This window comes from Oenanthe melanoleuca, chromosome 2 (genome assembly GCF_029582105.1).
Source record: "Oenanthe melanoleuca isolate GR-GAL-2019-014 chromosome 2, OMel1.0, whole genome shotgun sequence".
In the NCBI taxonomy this organism is placed as follows: Eukaryota; Metazoa; Chordata; class Aves; order Passeriformes; family Muscicapidae; genus Oenanthe; species Oenanthe melanoleuca.
The window spans coordinates 103,948,459-103,972,517 of NC_079335.1; the positions used below are offsets into that span (position 1 = coordinate 103,948,459).

General features: G+C 40.6%; 1 protein-coding gene across 1 annotated transcript; it reads right to left on the minus strand.

Annotated features, from left to right (window-relative positions):
- Positions 1-18,818, minus strand: FKBP9 (FKBP prolyl isomerase 9). Its single transcript, XM_056482941.1, has 10 exons — positions 18,298-18,818; positions 14,475-14,620; positions 13,691-13,880; positions 12,906-13,051; positions 11,154-11,343; positions 8,966-9,111; positions 7,612-7,798; positions 4,969-5,114; positions 3,169-3,332; positions 1-1,631 (listed from the first exon to the last, which is right to left on the minus strand). Exons 1-10 carry the CDS (start codon positions 18,552-18,554, stop codon positions 1,449-1,451), a joined length of 1,755 nt encoding a protein of 584 aa, XP_056338916.1. The 5' UTR covers positions 18,555-18,818; the 3' UTR covers positions 1-1,448.
- Between the last annotated feature and the right edge of the window lie 5,241 nt (positions 18,819-24,059).

The following is a 24,059-nucleotide window of genomic DNA, read 5'->3' on the forward strand; positions in this document are numbered from 1 at the left end:
TAATCGTTGATCAACATTTTATTTAACAAAAAGATCAGTTATCCAACATTTAATGGTATCAAACTCAAAAAAAATATTTCACTGCACTTTTTGTAAGAACTGCATTAAAAACCAATACAAAATGTTTTCATCCAACTGAAATAAGTTTTTAGAAAAAGCATCTCAGGGAGCTTACATCCCACATGTAAAGGAAAGCGAGAAACTAGACACAAAGCTTATAATGGAAACACAACTGCCTTCCCACTCCCTTCTGACAGTGTCTCACTCTATGTGTTTGGGCTCTTTGCATGCTGTGTACTGAGGAGGATCCCACGGCCTTCCAGAAAATGAATCTGTTTCATGTATTTAGTACTGAGCAGTTCTACTGCATTTGTCCAGCTAATGGGTGACTGTCTCAAGTCACAGAATCTGAGCAGCACTCCCAGGCCTGACTTTGTGCTGAGGGCTGGGCCAGAACGTTAGCACACACAAACAGATGGGCCTGTTTCTTGATTCTATCACTGTCTGTCTGTTTGTTTGGCACTGCAGACTGCTCTGCTGCTTAAACTCTAAGTGCTTACTCCTTAATCTATCAATTCCCAAAATAGGAGACAGAAGCCCAACACAAAATCAACTGTGTATTTACAACAGTATTCAACAGTATTTATGACAGCATTTGCACCCTGTATGTTAATGTTTAATGTCTAACAAAACTATAAATAAGGTTGTAACTAGAAAGATTTTGGAATGACTGACACTGGCCAGCAAAAGAGTCAAGGTTACTAATTCAGCAAGTACAGATGGTAGGAAGCTTTTATTCCGTGAGGTAAAAACCCAACACATACTCAGTATCAATTCTAGGTCTGTTTAAGTGACAGTTTATGCAATTTTGCAATGGCACAGCCATGTTCTGCAATTTGCAAATCAGATTTTCTGCTGGAAAAATCCATGCGAGTTTGTTCAGTTACTGGGAAGAGTGCTCATGCCTTCTGGAAGGAACTGGGATCAATAGCTGACAACTTTTACAGGTCATTGTTACAGGGAATATTTTGGTTTATTTTCCTACACAAATATTTCTGATACAGAAGGTTTTTTAAAACTCTTTTAAAAGCACTTGGTTGGTTTTCTATCTACCATCCACCCAACTGACCATGTGTTGTTCAATAAGAACTTCGTATCTTTAGCATAAAAGCAGACCCCACATACACATGTGGTTCACAGCACCACACACAGCAGGACACTCCTTACCTGTCCATACATTCCACCTTGACACATTTAACACTTTTTTCAGAGATATCTAACAATTCCAACTGAAAATCCCTTCCTATTTTAACAGCCTATCCACACCCAAGCAGAGGCAGACACAGGCTATCCAAGGGCTATCCTTCCAGAACCATGCTTGCCAAAACTCCTTCTGGTACACGTTTGAACAGTAGGTCAGGTCAGGATTCTTGGATTTTTTCTTATCTTTACAGTTCATCGTGCTCCTCTTTGGCCTCCTGATCTTTCAACTTGAATTCTTCAGCAGTAACTTTACCATTTCCATCCCTGTCTTGATTGGTGAACATATTTCTAACAATCTTCTCAAAATCAAAGCCAGGAGCTAATTTTCCTTTGCCAGTATCAACTTGAGTTTGGATGTACTCTGAAAACTATGAGAGGGGAAAGGAGAAGAAAGCAGCTCACAGTGAAAAGGACATTTGAAAATTAAGAGTATCCAGCATTTTACTATTTATTAAGTGTACCTAGGACACTGTTACTACCCTATAAAGTTTACCACCCAAACTGGACTAATTAAACCAGATACCTGAGATTAAATCACTCTTTGTGGAGCTCAGCAGGGATTTCCTTATTCATTCCAGTGGGTTTTGGACCCATAAGAAGAAAGCGTCTTGTTCATAATTTAGGAGGAAAATGGGTTGGACAGCTGGACACAGGAACAGCTCTATACAGATGAGGGCAGTAATTTTGCATAGTGATAAGTGGAGTTCACAGTGTAAAAGAGAAACCCACCTGCATCTTAGAGGGAGCAACACAAGAATGATGGCTGATGTGGACAACAACAGCCTCACCCTACCTCTTTCTCTAAACCAGTAAAAGCTTTTTGCTTCTCTGCAAGGACAGACATGGAGGTAGACATAAGAGAGAAGATGGAGATGGAAGGAAAACAAAGAGAGTGCTAGGAAAAGGGAAAACAAGAGTTCAATTCTACCACATTAGGTTTTTAAATCCTCAAAAGCATTTCATGCTGTTCCACAGGGCCACAGCTTGCCCTGTGAGCACAGCAGGCAGCACCACTTCAGGGAGAAAAGAAGGGGAAAAAAAGAAGGGACAAAACAGAAATATAGAGAAAGGTGACAAAGCAGACTTCAGAAGAGAATATAAAAAATAGAATTTGAGTTAAAAGAAAAGGCAGAGGAAAATTTCACAGATGTTTACGTTATCAGAACTGGTGTGACAAAGGCAAGTGGCTTTTAACTGGGGCAACCAATGACATTCTCACAATACAGATTTTAAAAGCAAGGAAGTGGAAAAACTTGACCACACAGCACACAATTCACATGTGTAAGGAGTGGCCACAGGCATTGCCAAGCTCCAGAAGAGATTAGACAGTTCCTGGATGCACTGCTGCAGGCTCAGCTTTGGCTCAAGAATTCACCACAAACTGCCAATTAACACAGAGACAGACACCAAGAAGGCTGATACAGGAAAGGAATGTTGGATACCAACTCTGCCTCTTACACTTATGTCCTAAGGATTTGTTGCTAACCAAGGAAACCACAACAGTAACTGATCTTATGCATTATGGCCATTTTTACAGTCCTTATTTCTTTAACTCTCAAGCTTAACAGGCACTATAGTTGACACGCTGCTTTCCTGTTCCCTTGATGATAAAAAGAAGAAGACAAAGAAGAAGACAATGATGAAGAAGAAGAAGATGACAAAGAAGAAAAAAAAAAGAAGAAAAAAAGAAACAAAAAGAAGAAAAAAAAGAAGGGAAAAAAGAAAAAAAAAAAAAAAGAAGGAAAAAAAAAGAAAAAAGAAGAAGAAAAAAAGAAGACAAAGACGATGACAATGAAGATGAAGACAAAGAATAAGAAAAAACTGAGGAAAGACTCCATCCTTCCACATTGGCAATAATGGTGGTAGAAGAAAACCACTGCAGGTGTTTTCATCGTCTTAGCTTACCTCCTCCAAAAGAACCTCCCCATCATGATTCTGGTCTATTTCTTCAAAAAGGTTGGGAGAGACTTCCCCATTCCATACAAACATGTATCCTTCAGGCAAGCCAGCCACCAATTCCAGCAGTTCGATGTCAAAAACTAATACAGCACTTCCAGGCACTTCTCCTTCTGTCACAACAAATGGCAAAGAGGGATATTTATCCTCACTTACGTTGAAGGGGATATTTCCTTTTAGTCCACAATTAAATTTATCTTCCTGCTTCAAAAGACACTTCTCTAGTGTGATCCCTAGCCCATCAAATCTTCCTGATCATTTCACCAAGGGTGATCATAAAAGGAACCTTTCATAATAAAACTTGATACACTGGAACTAATTGCCACAGAAGCCATGAATGACCCATTCCTAGGAATGTTCAAGGCCAAGCTGGGATGGGGCCCTGAGCAACCTCTTCTAGCAAAAAGTGTCTCTGTCCATGGCAGGGTGGGTGGAACTAGGTGATCTTTAATGTCCCTTCCAATCCAAACCATTCTATGATTCTAACTGCATCCACTTTTTTTTACTTTTAAAAACTAAGCGTGTGGGAATAATACATTTTCCTTTATCTCACCAATACACTGTGTATCAGTGTACTTCTGTGAGACTCAATAGTGTTGCAGCAGTTTGGGATGTTATCTCAGGGAAACCATGGAAGGAGTTTAATTTAGTCTTGAAAAAGAAGAATCAAGCTCACCTCTAATCTGTTTGCAAGAGTCTGCAAACAATCAGTCTCTTCAGATAGCTGGGTATATACCAACAGACTAACAAATCATGCAATGTTTCAGGATGTGTATCAAATGTAACCTGAACAATGGTGAATACTTGTGAGAGGTACTTTACACAGCAGACTTTTCATATCATGAGGAAATTTTCAATTTATTACGTACGGCTATGCAATTATATATAATGTATAATAGATAAAATCATGTATAAAACATGGCATATATAAATACTCCTAATTTTTCACAGAAGACAGGTACAAGTGGAAATGCATTCTTATCTCTTAACTCAAATTAATTCTTCAGTTAAGCTCTGCACATGATGCCTGACATCTACATAAACTACAAACTGTTCTGGAGCTATTCAAAGAACACAGCAACTTATGCAACTGCTTCCATACACATCAGAATTTGGTGATCTTGATGATCTTATGATAGACTTCTTTCCCTTAAATCTTTTAACCAGGAAAACCAGAAACAACATATCTGGACATGAAAGTTCTTGTCATCTCTATATCATTCTTTTTATTACTGCTGTCCACATTATTTAAAATTTATACACCTTAATGCCCTAAAGTGCCTTAAAATGTATTTGTGTTGGAATTTTAACAGCACCAATACACCGTTTCACATCTTACGCTCAGTTTATGTATCTTCTGAATTTCCTAATGCTGACCAGTCCCCTATGGCTCTGTTTCCTGAATAACACATTGCATGTCCAAACACAAGCACCCAACTCCCTATCATGGAAAACAGTGTTTGCATCCATCCGCAACACCAGACTGCCTGGAGCTTTCTGCTCTGACAAAGCAACATTACTGGGGGCACATGTTCCCTTTTGTACTGTGATAGTCTTTCTATTGGCCACAGCAACAGCATGACTTGAAATGCAACACAGACAGCATGTTTATTCCACTAGAGAACAGGGAGGAGGGGAGTGTCTAAAATGACACAAAAAACCTCTAAAAAAATCCCATTCAAGCAGCTAATAAAGCATGCATGCCTGTGCTTCAGTCATTCTAGAGATGCTAAGTGGATGAGCACTCACCAACTCCATCTTCTCCATAACCAAGGTGAGGTGGAATAACGACTGTCCGTCGTTCCCCAACACACATGTCCTGTAGGCCCATGTCCATCCCCAACACCACCTGCCCAGATCCCAGAACTATGTTGTAGGTCTTGCCAAGGCTGTGTCTGGAAAGGAAGGGAAAAATGGAAAAAAAAGATCAACATAAAATAGAAAATTTCTGTTGTTCAAACTTATCACAGAAGTAGCAGTTTCTAGTAGTGTCCTGTCATTGCCAAAAGCTAACTTAATACTCAATGCTTTGTTCTACCAAACAATTACCTGAAGCTGCTCTCAAGTTACAGCCAGGACCAAAAAGACTAGTCTCTGATGCTGACATGTCCTCTGGCACTAAAATTATAGGCTTCTTGAATGAAATCCAAAATTAAAATCATTAATCGTGCCAATTACAACCCCAAGGTATTTCATCTGGAAATAAGGGCTTTTGCCTTCAACATATTTTTTAACTGTTATAATTGGACTTCTCAGCAGATGTGAAAGTTCCAGATGTACATTTGTCCTGGGGTGACTTTATGACGCTTGTATCCCCAACTGTCTGTTCTGTTGGTGTTGAATATTGAGTTCTTCAGCTTTAAGATTGGTTCCAGGAGTGATGAGGGAGAGAAGAGGTGCAGAGTTTGTTATCAGAGACCGCACTTGCTCCCCTGCATCCTTCACACAGACTGTGTTGTCTGCAATGGACAGCAGGAGAGAGCTCTCCTTTGCTCTTGGTTAGTTTCTGGCTAGCTGAGGCAGAGAAGCTCCCTGGACTGTGATTTTTTTTCCTTTTCTTGGAATTGTCCAAACCTGCTCTGGACTGAGAACCCAGAACCTGGACCTTGCACCTGTGGCCCACCAGGCCTGGCCTGGGCCCTGGCATTTCCCAGCACCAGAGGGATTGATACCAGTCTGAGTGAGCTGGGCTGCAACCCACGAAGGGACTCTTCTGAATCTGTTATCTCTTTGGAGCGATGAGAGGTTTTGCTGCTCAGTATTGTTCAGTTTTGTGCTGGGAAGTGCTTTGCCTTTTAAATAAGCAGGTTTTTTTCCACTTCTCTCTGAGGAAATATTTTCCCGAACCAGTTGTGGGAGGGACTGCTTGAATCTGTTTCTTAGAGGGGCCCCATTCAGAGGTTTTCTCCAAAATTTGCCCCAAACCAAGACAACATTCACCACCAACTCCATATAGGAATCTAAGTGCATTCTCATGGATCAGCCATCTCTTTAACAAAAATCAGTCACTATAATGTAGTAGTTACTAACACAAATAGCTACTACTACTATTGCTATTTAACCATACTAAATTTTGAATTATACCTTGCTGCCCATGGCTCATTTCTAAAATTAGAAAATAACACCTATTAAAAGCCCAAAAGTCAAATAAATATTGTGATTCTAAAGACAGAGTGTGCAACATTAAGGCACTTTATTCTATTGGTTGCCTTTCTTTGGTTATTTGGCTTGGCTGTGCCTCTGCAGGACATGCTTGTACAACAGAGTATTATTTGGAAAGAAAACAGCTCAGTGGCTTAAAGGTCAGCCTTAAAACTTGGAGCACTTGATTCATGATCCTTGATTCTCTAAAAACTGCTTTGAGTAACATGGTCTTGACATCCCTTGGTTCCTGCTACAAAATGAGCATTCCTGACATATAAAAGTGTTTTGAATCCAAACACGTTACTTGTATACATCCTTGCCTACAGCATCGCACCACGTGCTCCAAATTAAGGCAGCTTTTCAGCTCTACAAGCTATTGTGTACACTGTGAAACCTATGAGCTGCTTCCTGTGTTAATTATAACCTGGTTAAAAATAGCTTTTCCCAACTTCCCTTCCAAAAAATAAAATACTGTTTGGATGACTTGTACTATTCAAAAGACTAAAAAAAAAAAAAAAGAAAAAAAAAAAGGGAAGCTAACAGAAATATTCTTGTAGCTGTGTGCCAGGCTCACTTCAGTGCTACAGGAGACAGACTGGAGCAATCTTTTGCTTCCCTCATAAATTTACTGCCAAGAGAAAGGAGTAAGAGGCATATTATCCTCACAGTCACAATCAAGCCCTGTGATAGTTTCTCCATGCTGATACTTAAAGCCACAGTACAATACATCAGCAATGTGTGCTACAGACATGACAGGTAACCATTTGCTATAAACCATAAACAAGGTATTTTAGACAAGAGCACAAGTAGCCCCACCAGACCTACCTCAGGAGCACTGAATCAGTTCAGAGCACAAATCCTACCCAAGAAACTGAATAAACCTGGACAGTTCATTCATGATGAGACCTGTGTTGTCCTGGCATGAATGGCCCAGACACTTCAAATGTCCCATTTAAACAGAATGCCATGCAATAAGTTTCATCACTCCACACATAATGTTTACATTCTTCTCCAACACACTCCTATATCCTTTTTGTTCTTGGTTCTCTCATTAGGCTATGACAGATTTTCTTTAAATATTCCTTCTCCTATGTACCTTTGGCAGGCAGCCATAAAGAGAAAAACACATTCTACTTAGCTTAAAAAAAAATAAATTCTTTGTTCCCTGCTAGCTTGCTTTACAGGGAATTCATTCCATCTTCATTGCTGCTGGGAGTATTCTCCTTACCAGGTCATTCAAATACCTACGTGGAGTCCAGCAAGGTTCCATCCAGGAGCGAAGCATTGTAGTGGTATTTCAGGTAATCTCCCTTCTTGCTCAGTACAGTGCAGTTGGAAGGTTTGTAATGAACAGTAATGCTGACTGAATCTGAGGGGTTGTGGAAGTCCACCACATGGATATCAAAGACCAGCACTGCAGATCCCGGAATCTTTCCTAAATAGGAAGCAAATCAGACAAATAGAGAAAGAAATGGTACCTGAACAGGCAGATGATGTCCAGGTACTGCACCTGTAGGAATGCATATTCCTGCTGTGTCTGCTACTGAGTAATTTTGCTCTTCTTATTCAGAATTAAAGGACACGACAGATGCAAGCTGCATCCAATGTAGGAAAGACAATCAGCGGGAAAGCACTAAACACTCACTCAGTTCAATGGTGAAGGAAAAATTTCTATTACTCTAAATTTTTTAATTATGCCAAAATTAAGCGATAATCATGTATTTTCTGTGACCATCCTACATAACTCATTTGTGTTTCATGTACCACTTCAACATTGATCATCAAAATTCTCAAGAACTTCTCATGCTTCAAGAAATGTCATTGTATGTAAAATGTTACAGTTCCTTAAAATATCCTAAAAGCAGGCAACTTCTTCTACTTCTTCCCAGGATTATGTGCTTTACCAGGATTAACAAGACACATCCAGGCCTAGGACTTGTCCATAAAGGGCTTGTTGGTAAAGGAATCCAATTCCAAATCAACAGCACAGAACTTGCATTCCCAGAAGAAAGGCTTTTTTTCTAAATCAGTTATCCAAGTAACATCTCAGGAGGCACTTTTTGAAACAGCAACCACAACGCTGTGATCAGCCAGAAGGGTTATCATATTCAGCCTCTCACAGCAATCTGTTTAGATAGCAATGAGTTTACCCAAAGAAATATTAATTGTATGTTACATACACACAGTTACTTCACTGTTACATGCACCCACAATTTACAGAGGTGGCTTAGAAGTCCACCAAACCTGTGGCTGTGGAAAGAACGGGGAACTCCTTCACGACAGAGAGTTTAAGACACCCAGGAAGGAAGATCTCACACTGCAGAGCTCCTGGCATCCAAGTACCAGTCTGCCTGAAACACCAGTTACCCAAATGAGTTCAAACTACCAGTTACATGTGAGATTGTTCTGCATTTTATTGTTCTGCCTATTTAGCTAATCAAAATAATCCTGCAAATTTTGGATGTGGTCTTGTCGGTTTGATGTCCACAAATTAATGAACTAATTTATAAACCTTTCAAATGCCAGAAAAATGAAAATATACAAAGATTAACTAAACAATAAGATTTAACTATGGAAGACTTGAATGCAAAGCCAAGCTCACCTCTCCCTTCTTCTCCATATCCAAGATGAGGGGGGATTATTATTCTTCTTTTTTCACCAGTGCATACACCTAGCAAACCTTCATCCATTCCAGCAATCACGTAACCTTTCCCAACATAGGTGTCATATGTATGGTTTCGCGAGTAGCTACAGAAAACATTTGCATTTTAGCAGTGTCAGGTGTACTCAAGAAAACATGGGCTCGTGCAATAGCTCTGCAACACAATTCTTAAACCAGTTAAGGTCAAACACTGTCATTAACCAGCACCAGGAAGGCCCAAAGGAACTATGTTCCATGAATCCAGGCCAGCAGGTTTCATCAGTCAGTGACACATGGGATACTGATTATTCAGCAGTGAGACCCTGACTAGTGAACCACTAGCAAATTTGCAAATTCATTTCTACTGTATAATGAAAGAAAAATCACATTTCTTTATGTATTTTAAACAAAACAGAAAACAGGTTTTGACAAGTAACTGGGAAAAAAATGGTTTACTCCTTTAAAATTTCCTCTGCCTTGACACTACTTCAGTAAGCACATATCAACTAACTATAGTTGATAAGTTCCTCATTTTCATGAGACACCCAGCAGACTACCTCATTTTGCAACCACAGCTATGTAGTTCAACTACCAGAAGGAGCAGGTGGGATAAACAAGTTTTCCTGGGATTCTTAACATTAAAATGAGTCATGACAACAAAACAGTATCAACGCCAACCCTTCCTTTCCAAATCACGTAGGTTGAAGGACCTGCTTCAATACCTCATGATAGAATAAAACAAGGCTACAACAATAAATTATGTTTCTTACATGGACATGACTATCTTCTACCTTTCTTCAAAGTTACACAAAGGCACAGCCCAAGAAAGAGAAGGCAGAAAGGTTTTAATTCATCTTTACAGGGTAGCTCTGGGAAAGAACTAAACAAGTACAAGACCAGACCAAGATGTAATTCAGGGGTTTATTCAACTGCTCTAAGTCCAGACAGCCTTGGCTGAGCTGCCCAGGGCAGTTCTGCAGCCGAATATTTCAGAGTAAAAAGGCAAAGGAAAATATTATTAGAGCTCTCAACCCCAGGATTTGCAGAGCTTTTCGCATGCTCCCTGTACTAGTGAGAAACTTTGTCGTGGATAGCTCCAGGATTTTCAATCCCTATTGTTAGCTGCTCTACTTCATTTATGAATGCTGCAGGAAGTCAGGATACCATGTTTTAATGAACAAGCCCTCTAACAACTCTCAGCAATTCAGAATGATGTAGAGGCTGTTGTCTACAAAGTATTTATTACTATTTCTTGACAGCAATCCTCACATAAATATACAGCTATTTTCAAAATTTGATTAATTACTCCAGAAATACTCATATCTCAAAAAGGAGGAATAAGTACACTATGGATAAGCTTTGAGTTCTTAACTTATAAGCTTTCACAAATTGTAAATCAAGGTCTACAGACATGGCTGCTGCAGTACAAAACATTTTTCTCTGAGCTTATTTCGTAAAAAAATTTACATTGGCTCATTTTCACCTCCTTTTAGCTACTTCTGCCAGCTATTCCAAAAGCAGGAGTGGGATAGTAAAGCACTGTTCTACTCAAAGCAACATAAGTCACAGAAATCTACAAGGGTATTATTCATATGATTCTGTATATGAGGCTCATGTTCCCACAGAGCTTTGAATTTACTGTCACAGTAATTCTTCCTCCTTAATCACAAAAAACCCTTCTTATTAAATTCTGCAATTCCATAATTCAGTCTTGAAAGACATCAGGCTTCAGAATGCAAATGGTTTCTAAGTATAAATATGATTAACCTCACACTAGCCACTAGCACACTGACTCACAGTTCTCAGGACATAAAATGGAATAATTTTTATTTTCTCTCTCTTCAGTGGTATTGTATTTGGCAAATAAACTCAATGGAGCAAAGAGTCTTCAGGCTTGTATGCCTAAAGCATTTGGCTTCACTGAGTGGGTCACTACCCCTAGATGGCATCTGTGACAATGCCATGGTACAAAACAGCTCTTTTCCTTCCCATATGGAAAAGTTTTCTATAACTCTATTAAAAAGATTCCAAGTCCACTCAAAATTTTCAAAAAGGTACGAGAAGCAAAGAACTGTGTTTGAGCATATTATGGACACGACAGAGGAGTCAAACTGGAAATGCAATCTGTAGAGTTGAATGGTTTGGTTACCTGGAATCAAATAATGTGCCATCTAAAAGTGTGCCATTGTAATGGTATCGGAGAAAGTCTCCTGTCTGACTTCTCCGCTCACAAGATTCGGGCACAAGCTGGTTCTCAATAGCAATACCATCCTTGGGGTTATGTAGATCCAGCAAAACTACATCAAAGACAAGGGAAGCCTGGCCAGGGATCTCTTTACCTATAAAAGTGTTAGAGCAGAAAATTGGTAAGAAATAGCAGGTGCTCTAGCAGAAGCTTAAACATGTTTGTTGAAGAAAAGTCACAAACTGCAAAATATCAAGCACCTCCCCTCCCAGAATAAATTAGAATCATAGATTATTTGGATTGGAAGGGATTCACAATGATCATCAGTCCAACTCCTGGTCCTGCACAGGACACCCCAAGAGTCACACCATGTGCCTGAGAGCATTGTCCAAACACTTCTTGAATTCTGTCAGGCTCAGTGCTGTGACCACTTCCCTGGGGAGCCCGTTCCAGTGCCCAGCCACCCTCTGAGTGAAGAACCTCTTCCTAATATCCCATCTCCTCTGACACAACTTGAGAGGTCCTGTCACTTGTCACCAGAAAAGAGATTGGAGCCTACCACTCCTCTTCCCCTCATGGGGAAGCTGCAGACTGCAATGAGGTCTCCCTTCAGTCTTCTCCAGGCTGAACAGACCAAGTGACCTCAGCTCTTTCTCACACGGCTTCCCCTCAAGGCGCTTCACCATCTTCATTGCCTTCCTTTGGACACATTCTAATAGCTTAATATCTTTCTCATATTTTAGCACCCAAACCTGCCCCCAGCACTAGAGGTGAGGCTGCCCCAGTGCAGAGCAGAGTGGGACAATCCCCTCCCTTGCCTGGCTGGCGATGCTGTCCCCTCAAGTTGGCCCTCCTGGCTGCCAGGGCTCTGCTGACTCATGCTGAACTTGCCATCCACCAGGAGCCCCAAGTCCCTTCCCATGGGCTGCTCTCCAGCCTCTCATTCTCCAGTCTGTGCACACAACAAGGGTTGCCTCATCCCAGGTGCAGAATCCAGTTTAATTTCATATGGCCCAGTCCTCTAATTTAATCAGGTCTCACTCCAAATTTGCTTCTAGTCAGTAATTTTTTGGTTCAGGGGGTTTTTCGCTGAATTATCCAATTCAATCATTTCCTTCTATTCCCACAGCGATGGCACTGCCTCACTGAAAACAAAGACCTCTTCATCATCAGTTAATGGTAATGAAGCCACAGAAGGAGTATGAAACCTTGAACACCACAGACATATCCTTAAACATCAGAGATGAGAAAGAATATATGGAAAACTCACAAATTAAACCTAACTGTTCCATAATTAAACATGGGGATGTCTATGTATGATCCACAGGCTGCATAGTCTCACAAGACAATCCATTTTGTAGTTTTCACTAGAGCTTTTTAAAAAAAAATCCAACAAAACCCATCTGGGATTAAAAACACATTTAACACATTCTTTTCTTAAAAGTTTTCTGCTTTCTGTGGCAGTCTGAAAGAATTATCTAGTCACCTGTCTTCACAATTTTGGTGCCACTAGACATTAATCACAGATTATATTCCTTGACTGAAATAAAATTTCAGTATATAAATATTACAATTGTATCAACAATATATCTGTTAAGCAGTGTCTCTCTGAACAGGGATGCTGCCCATAAATTTAAAATGCAGAAAATTTGTTTTAAAATATGTATGACTTGGGATTGAAATGAAAAGAGGAACAACTAAAGGAATAACTTTTACCATCTCCATCTTCTCCATATGCCAGGAAAGGTGGTATTGTGATAATGCGCTTCTCTCCCACGCACATTCCCAAGAGACCCTGGTCCATACCAGGAATCAGCCATCCAATTCCCACATAGGTATCATAAGTTCTCATCCGATTATGGCTAAACATGAGAAAGAAAAAAAGAAACGCAACCAAATGTGAGACTGGCACGGGAAAGAACAATATTAACCTATAAATCCACAGTGTAACTCACAAATTGCTAGTCCAAAAGTATCAGTCCTTCATTTACCAAGAGCTGGCTGGGAAGTTTTCCAGAGTGCTTAGCTATGTCAGGAACCTCACAGAGGCTTTGAAAAGTGGCTCTCAGGGACTTACTAAAGCATCATTTTCCACTGGGCTCCAATGAAGTGCTGTGCACTTAAAATCTCAGTAAGAAAGTGTTAGTTGCTCACCTTCATTACAAACCCTGCTAAGTTTACAAAACTTGTATCTAATCTGAACAGCTATACCAGTTGTAGAGACTTTTAACTGACTGCAATAAGTAGTAATATGAATACAGGGAACAAAATTTAAAATTAAAAAAAGCATCTGGATTGGCAATGCCCATGAAGAAATAATGCACAGTTTTATTGGTTTGAGTTAGTACTGCTAGCCTATAATCCCTGAATAAATTATTAACATACACCCAATGCCAGATTTCATTTCCTGTGTTTTTGGGCAATGAGCATTAATTGTTACACAGACAAAAAGGGAGCAAATGATGGTGAGATTATTAAACTACACAAAGACAGCTGCACACCTTGAATCAAACAGGGTCCCATCTAAGAATGTTCCATTGTAATGATACCGTACAAAGTCAGACACCTGGACTGTCCGAGGACATTTCTCAGGCCTGAAATAAGTCTGAACCTGCACTTCGTCCTCCAAGTTCCACAGATCTATCAGGAGCACATCAAAATGGAGCACAGCATTGGGGGGTATCACACCAGCTGCAAAAGCAAAACAACACACAGTTGTTTTCTTTCCCTTTTCATACATCGGCAAAAAGGTACCAAACCACGCATATCCTAAAAAAACTGCATCATGCACACCTTATTTCCTCTTGTGCTTACAACTCCTTGGCCCCTTGCCATTGCTGCAGATATTTATGGGTGGAAATCTGTCAAGATGAACTCTTTATCACAGCTGTCTGTTAGGCAAACTATCTTGAGTTAGCATTTGCTGCCTCTCTGAGGCAGTAGAACAAAGATACTTTTGGAACTGACAAGACGCGCAGCACTGCAACGCCAAACCACAATTTTGGTTTAATTAAGTATTTAACAGGGAGGTAGATATAAATAAATAGTTAACTTTCATAGCAAGGTTCATTTCCTGAAGGTCTTCTGCAGTGAACTGTTCTTCCTTCAGAATGCAGAGGGAGTCTGGAGACTTTAGACTATAGGCTTAACAAACACCTCTGAAGAACAGCACATAATCTCCCCGAAATTCACCACTTGAAGTTTCTGCTTTCTCTCCTGTGGCTCAGTTTCCTATCTGGTCTGCTGAATCCCTTACACAAGCAGCTGGCCAGGTGCTCTACTTACGCACGCCTTCAGTTCCGTAGGCAAGCTTAGGAGGAATTTTCACAAACCGACGCTCATTCACACACATGCCCACCAGAGCTTGGTCCATCCCAGCAATAAGCTGACCTTTGCCCACAAACACGTTGAACGTGGATCCTCTGTCATAGCTGAAGGGGGAAAAGCAGGCAAAGATGTTAGTGGTTCATGCATCCCTTCCACTGATTAAAGTTTTACATTACATTGAAGTTTTGTTTGGGTTTTTTGGAAACAGAGTTAATTGCACCTTGTCTCGCTCTTGCCCCGTTAGCATAACTTTTTCACAAGACAGCTCCTAAAGGAAGGGGCAAATCCAAGATGCTCCTGAGACTTCAACACAGTTCTCCTTCTGTCCACTGCTCATCACCTACCTGAAACACATTCTAGCAGAGTGCAAGGTATACTACAGGCACCTGAAGGCCAGAAATGCAAACAGCTAATTGGCACACTAATATTAAAAGCAGCACTGGAAAATTAAGGAAGAAAAGGCAAAATTAAACACTGTTATAAGGTATGAAAGGATAACTGCTCCCACAGTATGATCATATTGATTTCAGTCAGTAACATCACAAAAAATTAAGACCCGTAAGCTTTACAGTGTGAGACATCACACCTCCAACCTCTGAGGGAGAAGGGGAAAGGGAAAAGATGCCTTTTAAAGTAGTAGCTGTGAGGTTTGCCAACAGGTTATTTATTTTTCCCTCCACTTTCACAGCTCTCATTTAAAGTGCAGAAACATGTTTTAAACAGCAAGTTTGCCAGATCAAGAATCAAGAAACAAATTATCCTCCTCTCTGGTAATACATGAATATTCAAAAGGCAAAAGAAATGATGCTTCATCGACTCAGTTTTCCAGAGAGGAGGCAGAACAGTAGTGTTACCTACCACAGGAGAATGCTCTTTTAAATGGTTCATAAGTGGCCACCTTAAATCTGCACAATGACCCCACTTTGATGTGCCTGAATTACTGCTATTGAACATTTTGAAACAATATATAAACACATATCAAGAAGCATCTCAAAACCTTCATGCCTATTTTTAAACTTTTACTGCTTCCATTTTCCCAAATTCTCTTTATAATTTCAAGGACAAAAAAAAAAAAAAAAATAAAATAAAATAAAAAAAAATAATAATAATAAAAAAAAAAGGCTTGTGCCTTTTGAATGTTAAAATTCTGGAAAGCATCCAGCAGTTAGCCATCCCTAGAGAAATAATGTCAAACTTTCCTTCCAAGACTGTACACATCACTTCCACAACATACTGAGCCTCCTAACAGTCCCACAGCCTTGAATCTCTCACATATTTTACTGAGTGTTCTCTCTGTTTGCTCCATCTTTTTTTTTCTTCTGACAAATATTTCTCTTAAAGTAGACAACCCTGTATTACTGAGCACTCACTTTCAGTTGCAGTAATATTCCCACAACCAGGAGAGGATGGAAAATATTTAAATTAGGCCCTGACAAATTCTGTTATACACACAAAACTGTATTTAAGATATTAAGACTACTAACATAATAGGTTCTAAGAAATCCTCCAAAATGGCATTTTGTAGCAATTGACAAAGCTTGGCAATACATCTGGGATGAACTTAGAACAGAAGACCTTTATTTTTAGTAAAATAAATGTACAGTTAAGAGAACATTGATGCAAAGAGAACTGAACAAAGCACTGATCAGACCATGCAGCTTTGCAGGACTGACATTGCAGATTCTTTAAAATTAAGCAAAGTTTTTTTCTATGAGTGGAATTGACCAAATTAATAGTATATGACTAGGCAATTAAATATACACTTTTAAATGCAAATCATTTTATGGCCATTGAAATAAAAAATGCTGATGCAAAAAAAAAATACATCTAATGATAGTAATATGCTAATTTATGTGACACAGCCATGATTACTAAGACTCTGTCAACAGCCTGATAACGTGAAAAGCAGTATTGGTACCTGCTACTTGGAAATACAGAAAAATAATTTTAAAACTCAAGAACATTTTCAAGAGCTGAAGAAGGAACAAGGCAAATCTGCCCTTAGCTCAACATCTAGAGTATTTTCTACACTGATTTCATAGTAATTAAATTGACGCAGGTAAGCATGCTCAAAAACTTTAAAAAAAAAAGGCAAACAAACAAAAAACAGATAAGAAAATGAGCTTATTTTTATATAAATTGACTCAATCTCTTTAACTCCTAGGCAGGGAACACCAAAGACTTTACAACAAACACTCCAAAATAATTCTTCCATTAACATATAGAAGATTAAATCCTTCTGTTTTTCCATGATTAAACATTGTCATCAATCTTCAAAGAGATTATAGTTAACAAAAGTGTACATCAACATGAGCTGTCATCTAGAAAAAAAAAAACAAGCTGAACAAACCTGATATTTTGCACACTTTTGAAATGAAAGCAGCCGCAAAAATATTCAAGTTGGACTAGACTATCACCCTTACTACTTATTTACTAATATTTAGAGGATCCAAAGAGATAAATACAGTTCTGCACAGTCTTTTCCTGACGCCAGTAATTCAGAACAAAATGATGGGGAACTTGGAACTAAAAGGAGAGCCAGCACCTGGGCAACCCCTCCAGGTGTCCTGCCTCAATGTACAAGCAGCAATCAGAAACACATTTCTGAAGACGTGGCCAGTTTTCCAATTGTTACATATTTACAAAATAAGGCATGAGGATGCTGCTTTTGTGTGTCCCCACATCCACGGCTAAGATGTATGTTCCAAGCCCATCAGTTGCCAATGGATTCATTGTCTGTTCTGTGCCTTTTCACTGAAACTGCACCAACACGAGCTGAAGTGCCAGCTCTCACATCCTACATTTTAGCCAGTGAAGTGCTGGTGATATGGCACTACTGGCATACTAATTACAGTCAGCTCCAGAGGGAGAACTGAACTTTGAAGGACAGTTATTTCCCTGAGGCTGTAGATTTTCCTTGAAGCACAAGGGAGATTACCAGGATTACTGAAAATACATTTTGCTTTATCTTTCTAAATAATACTTTGACCATTGGCAATGAATGAAGTAAAAAAACAAATAAGCTGTCAGCAGCAACAGCATCCTTCACAATCTCCTGATCCCACTATTTAGGCTTCCTGGTCCCAAAATAACAGCAGGAAAGCAGTCAGACACTTCACTGTACATAGGTCTCATTTATTCAAGGATAAAGTATCCAAAAAATTATATGTAAGTACAGCCTGATAATTCCTATATTTCTGGCAAGGATAATGATTCAGAAACAACCACATTGTAGGTTTGAGCCTGGAGAAGACATAGGAAACGTACATAATGAAACGGGCAGGAAATCACTGCTGTGAGAGATTAATACCATATACACCCCATTTTACCGGGCTAGCTGAATAACCTTATGGTCTTCACTCTGGGAGCAGAAAACCGCCACTCAGCGCCTTGAAGAAGCAGCTAAAAGAACGCGGTAGAGATCCATAAAGGCAAGCAAAGTACAGCGGACCGGACTCAGCCACTACAGAGGTCTTCCCCATGTCCCCAGCGGTCACTGCCCAGCTCTCTGCCCTTCATATTTCAAAGACATCTTCCCATGGTGATCTGTATGTCCCGCATGTACGACACTGCCCATCCTGCTGCTGACCTGCTTCCAACTGGTCACCCCAAAAACGGCCACGGGGCACTGCTGGGAAAACCAGGAGGACCTGAACCGAACCTCCACCCAGAGCCACAACCTCTGCACATCCACAAAAAAACTCCGCCCTCGTGGGGGACAGCACTTCTCGCTCCCCTCCTTTCGCCCTCACAGTGCCCACCAAACGGGCTTGTGCCAGACCTGGAGTCGAAGCGGGTGCCGTCGGGGAAGGCGCCCAGGTAGTGGTAGCGCACGAAGTCTCCGGGGCGCACGGCCCGCGGGCAGCTCTCGGGCACAAAGCGCCGCTCGACGCCGAGCTCGGCGCCGTCCGGAGGGATTCCGGCGGCGGGCACCGGCGGCGCCTGGCAGGCCGCCCAGCTCTCCAGCAGCGCCGGCAGCAGCAGCAGCAGCGACCCACAGCCCGGGCCCCGCCGCCGCACGGCCGCCGGCCCCGCCATGGAGCGCAGCGAGCGGGGCAGCCGCAGGGCGCGCTAGCGCGGAGGGCAGGAAGGGAGGATGGAGGGACGGGAGGGAATGAAGGCAAGAAGGGAAGGGAGGGAAAAGAGGGAAGGGAGAGAAGCCGCCCACCCCGGCCCGCCCGCTCCTCCTCCTCCCACTGCTGCGAACTTGCAAACGTGGATGAAGCGCTCCCAGCCGGGACGGGGGAGGAGCAGCCCCGCGCCGGCTCCCCCCGCCCGCCTCTGGGCTGCGCAGGCCGGAGCGCAGCGCTGGCACCGCCGCCTCCGCCCCGCGGCCGCCCCGCTCCCTGCCCGGGCCGGAGGTGCGACGTGGCGCTGCCCCCGGCCGCCCTCCCGGCGCTCCTCCGCTCCCGAAGGTAGCACGGGAGACGGGCGGACCCCGAGAGTCTTTAACACGCAGACACAACCCCGCCATTGCCCGCAGATTTTTTTTTTTTTTCTTAGTTTTTTTTCTCTGTTTTTCTAAGTGGTTTCAGCGAACAAGGGTTGGAAAGCTAAGCATCTGCGTGTGAAGCACGAACCTCAAGCAAGATTAAGTACAATTATACAATATTTTTGAAAAGCAGAGAAATTTATGATAGCAGGATTGAAGCAACCAGTTGGAAATGCAGACACCATAGGAATATCCTATAAGAAACACCAATGATAAGATTTTGTTATTGACAAATTATTAAACAAGAACAGTGTACTCTTGCAAGCCCAAGAGAACCAGAAAAAAGGGTGTGTCTGAGCATTGCAGCTGGGGAGACTACAGCTCACAGGTCCAGTTTCCCACTTTTTGTGCATCTACCACCGAGCTGTACCAAGCCAGCAGCAGAATGGATGCAGTCAAACCAAAGGTTTTTTAAGTGCATTCAAAATTGCTCTTGTATAATATTGATGTGTCGCTAGGAAATGGGTGCTGCTCGATGACCTAACCAGTCGAAAAAGTTACAAAATTGGACAATTATTTAAAGATAACAAGATTTGAGGTTACAAATCACATTCTCCTTCCAAAAACAGTCACACTGCACATTCCAAATCTGTTTTTTAAACAAGTAACGTAAATTATCTGACAGTTGCCTAGAATTAAATAGCTTATTCTGATGTTAGTTTATGTGGACATTATTTATTTTTTCAAGGAGAACTCATAGTTCACCATTGGAGTATGTTGATACAACCAACCTAAAGATAAAGCTTACCCTGAATTTGGTACTTCTTACTGCCAGGCAGTGACACAATCTTAATTTTTGCATGTTTATTTAAGAAGTTCTGTGTTTTCAAAATAATTCCTTGGCCTTTTTATATTTATGCAGATTTGTACTCAATACTCTTCACCTGTGTCAATAACAGTTCTCCACTTCTGATGTAATTACCATTGCCTCAACACTGCTCTAAGTGTTTCCAGTTTTATTAACTCCTAAAAGAGCCAAATGTCTCTTCTGTGCTACCAAACTGCTCGCTTCATGTCTCAGTTCCATTTGCCCCATGGCTCATGTGCCATGTGCCTCCCCATAAGCACACACAGAGCTCAAGACAGCTGTCAGCCAGGAAGGTGCATGCCCTTTTGTCCCCCTAATTTTGTTCACAGAGGTAGCAAATGTGCAAATGTGGTATTTTCTTTAGAAATGTCAATTTAAACATTTTGCTATCTTTTCAAAGCACATATGCAGGCAAGCACACACGAACTCTTACTTATATGTCAGTTTGTTTGAACACTTACCCACCTTACCTGGAAGCATTTTAGGGATGCTGATCTCTATCAGACCTGTTCTTCAGTCAGCCCAAAACATAGCAATGGCTAACACAGTGAGAAGGGTGAGAGAAAAGCACAGACATGCTTGAACCTCCTAGAGATGCTGGTCCTGGAAGGAGGATCATTCTTTCCAAACTTTAAAACACAGTACAGCTGAGGCCCAGTCTACCTGTGAAAAGTTAGCTTTCAGAAGTGTCACAGGTCAGACATTAAGTGAGGATTAAGGAAATGGAATTCATGCTTTTGCATCTCCCTTTGGAGTACACAATGTGCTTCATGTAATGTCCAACAGGCTGCAGGTCTCCTAGCTTTGAGCTATGTTTCATCAATCTAAAATAGATTTGATGCTGTTCCCAAATCCTTTGGAACGGTAAGGAAGTAAAATGTCGGCTCTCATTGTTTCCCCTTGTATCCCACCAGCATTACCATTAAGTGCATCGCATAGAGGAAAAATCCAAAAGCTCAAATTCCAAGAATAAGATAAGAAAATTCCTTCATACACTACTTGATACAAATCATGTCTCAGAAGGACTGAAGAAAGCTGAGGACCATGCTGATGAGTCACTTCAATTAAAGATTAATTTATGGCAACTTGGGGAAAAGAAATAAAGCCTCAGCTTGAATCTGAGGTAGGCAAGATACCACTGGCTTGTAACTTGAGATGCTTCTCCACTCCTTGGAACGTGCTTGAAGCCAAGCACCAGGCAATCATGATATGGTGGGCTTAACGTAAATGAAAATGTTTGCAACACATTTGGTCACAAACACAGGAGGAGTTGTGACTAGTGAAACATTCTGCTGAGTAGCTTTTGGACTTACTACTTAACAACTGGCTGTTGTCAATTACCCCTGTCACAGCTAAGATCACAGGCCCAAAGATCCAATCCCTGGATGCCCTCAAGTAAGTATGCATCGTGCTTTGACCCAGAGGTTTTCTAAAATGATAGCATAATGAGACAGAAAAACACAGTGAGGATTTGCGACATTTTCTAAATACTCTATCAATTATAGATCAAGGAAAACAGAAGAAATCCTTTTTTTCTTAGAGTATGTCACATGCTGCAGCTTGCAGGTACCTTGAAATTACGGCAGGCAAATTTAGAGATAATTAAGGTACTAAAGGTAAAAAAAAAGTGAGAACAACAGAAATCGCAGCTTCAACTGATATGAAATCCAGTTTTTAAAAACATCTATCAGTTTTTAACAGGTAGGCAATATTCATAAAGATCAAAATATATTGCTGGTTTTGGCTGTATAATCTACTGGGGGGATTGTGACAAGGGACTCTGAATTATTTTTATCTTCTGCAGTTTTCCACAGCTGTTCACCACAGTATGTACCCTCAAAATCCTAAGGAGCTTTTTAGAGAATAGTTTTGGGTTACAGCTAATGTGAAAAAAACATTGTGCTCTCACTGCTTAACTGTATTTCAAGAAAGAAAAAAAAAAAAAAAAGCTAATTGTAATTAAAAAGCTTCTACTTCCAAAGATCTATAAAGGTTGTAGAGCTCTTCAGACATTTTGAAGCAACAATGGAAACACTGGTTGTAACTATGAAATATGATTAAACTATAACTACGAAACATTCTCAGTAAGTACTGGTTTTAGGAAACAGGATTTTAAAGAAATGCTATTTCTGTTTTATACAGCTGCGTAATTATTCCAGAGGATCTGGAACCTAAAATACCTCTTTGCACCCAAAATATTGTAATATCAATTCAATCACAAATTATTTAATTGCATGAAATTTATAGTCAATGGTGTTAGTCACTAGGGACTGACATGATCCTAAATGCCTTTGGCGACCAACATGATCCAGGTGACTTGGGCTTCTTTCTTTCTTGGTGAGCCATGAGAAATACTGTGTCTAGGATCTCTTCACTCTTCATAGAGGGTCATGCTGGACAATTCAGACACCTCCACAGACTATTTAACACTCAGCTTTTATCCTGGTTTATTACTGGTAGTGGTTTAGTAATGAACATAAAAAACATAGCATCAGAGAAATTTATATACTTTTAATTTCTGATACTGAGTTACATTTCACTTGCTCCAATCCATCTTCAGTTTATCTCTACTCTACCTACTATGGAAGTTCCAAGGAAAGTCAAAGAATCAGAGGGTAATGCTGTGAACCACTGCTCTCTTCCAGACCCTGCCCTGCCAGGAGGGTCTCATTTGCCGTAGGTACTCAGCAATTCCTTTGCGGGATGTCACAGCATAATGAGATACACCAACAGAGCTGTCCTAATTAGTGCTTATGAATAGCCCATCATTCCAAATGTGCCACACTAAATTAGTGTCCAAATGATTTAGCAAGCCTGGCTCACTTTGGCGGAAACCGGTTAGACAGCTCTTACAAAAGGCCGCTGCCATCAGAGATGAGGCAGTGGTTCCCAACAGCCAAACAGAGGATAAATTACAGTTGACTGTTGTCTTCCACCAACACTGCTATTGTTTGTAAGGCAAATGGCTGTCAAAAGCATAGGTCTGGATCGCACACTTCCAAGGCATCAGTCACGCCTTCTTTTGTGTTTGCACTGCAACTGTTGTAATTTGCACTGTACTAGAAGCAAACAAATAACTGTAGCAAGCCAACTCTGGGCAAAACTATTTTCTAATTACCCTGGAACGCTGGTGTTGGCCTCAGTGTGGACGTGACAGTGTAAAACTGCAGAAAAACTACCCTATGTATCCGGCTTTTCCTACCATTTCGCACAACTATATATATTCAAACATTACCACTTCCTATTCAACGTTCATGCTTTTATCAGGCAAGATATATATGTGTATTTGCAACCAAATGCCTTAACCCTCATATCACCAAAAAAAAAAAAAAAAAAAAAAAAAAGGAAGAGTTTTCAGAACTAAATACCCTTAAAAGTAGAGACCACAGAGGTTAAAACTCACCATTTCAAAATAAGTATGAAAATCAGTTACCAGATTTTCAGAAAACTTAATCTATGGAGGGGCTAAAATTTTAAAAATCTGGTTATAAGGCACATACCAAATGTAACATAAGTAGCTGAAGACAAAAAGAGAAATGTGTTGGATAACAAATTATTAAAACTCACCTAAACTAAAGCATAATCTAAATATATTGCAAGTAGCTGCAAAGTCAGAGAATGTTTTTGAAACCATGGACTGCTTATACTAAACTGCAGAAAGACTTGGATATTCTGAATGGGGGTTTGCACCTGCAATGGAAATTATCTAGGGGACTGCACATGTACGCGCACACACACACACCCCCCTTACACCCACCAGCACTAAACTGCAGCCTTCTGTCATTTCTGTCATATAAAATGCAAAACACTGAGTCTCACTGAACCTCCACATGCGGCATGAACAATCTCAGAATTATGTTGCTCAAACTGTGCAGAAAGAGGTGGTTCCTGCAACAAGGATCACACTGGTTTCCTTAAATGCAATTAAAAACAATCAAACAGTTACTGATAGTTTGCCTATTAAAAGGGTCTTCACTCAGTCAAAAGGGAGGGCAGAAGCATTATGCACTTATTTGAAGATTAAAAAGCTTTTCAAGATGTATGATAGACACTAAGGTCCAAAAAGCAAATGGTCATAATTGGATAACTAACTTACCACACTTAAGTTTTATCATGTCTGATCTGTACTCTGTCTGCTAGAACTGTTATAGCTCTATAATTAAAAAATAATAATGTTTTGTTCCAACATTCTTTTAAACAAAACTGCCTTAATAAAGTTGGTTTGCAGATTAGGTGTGGACTA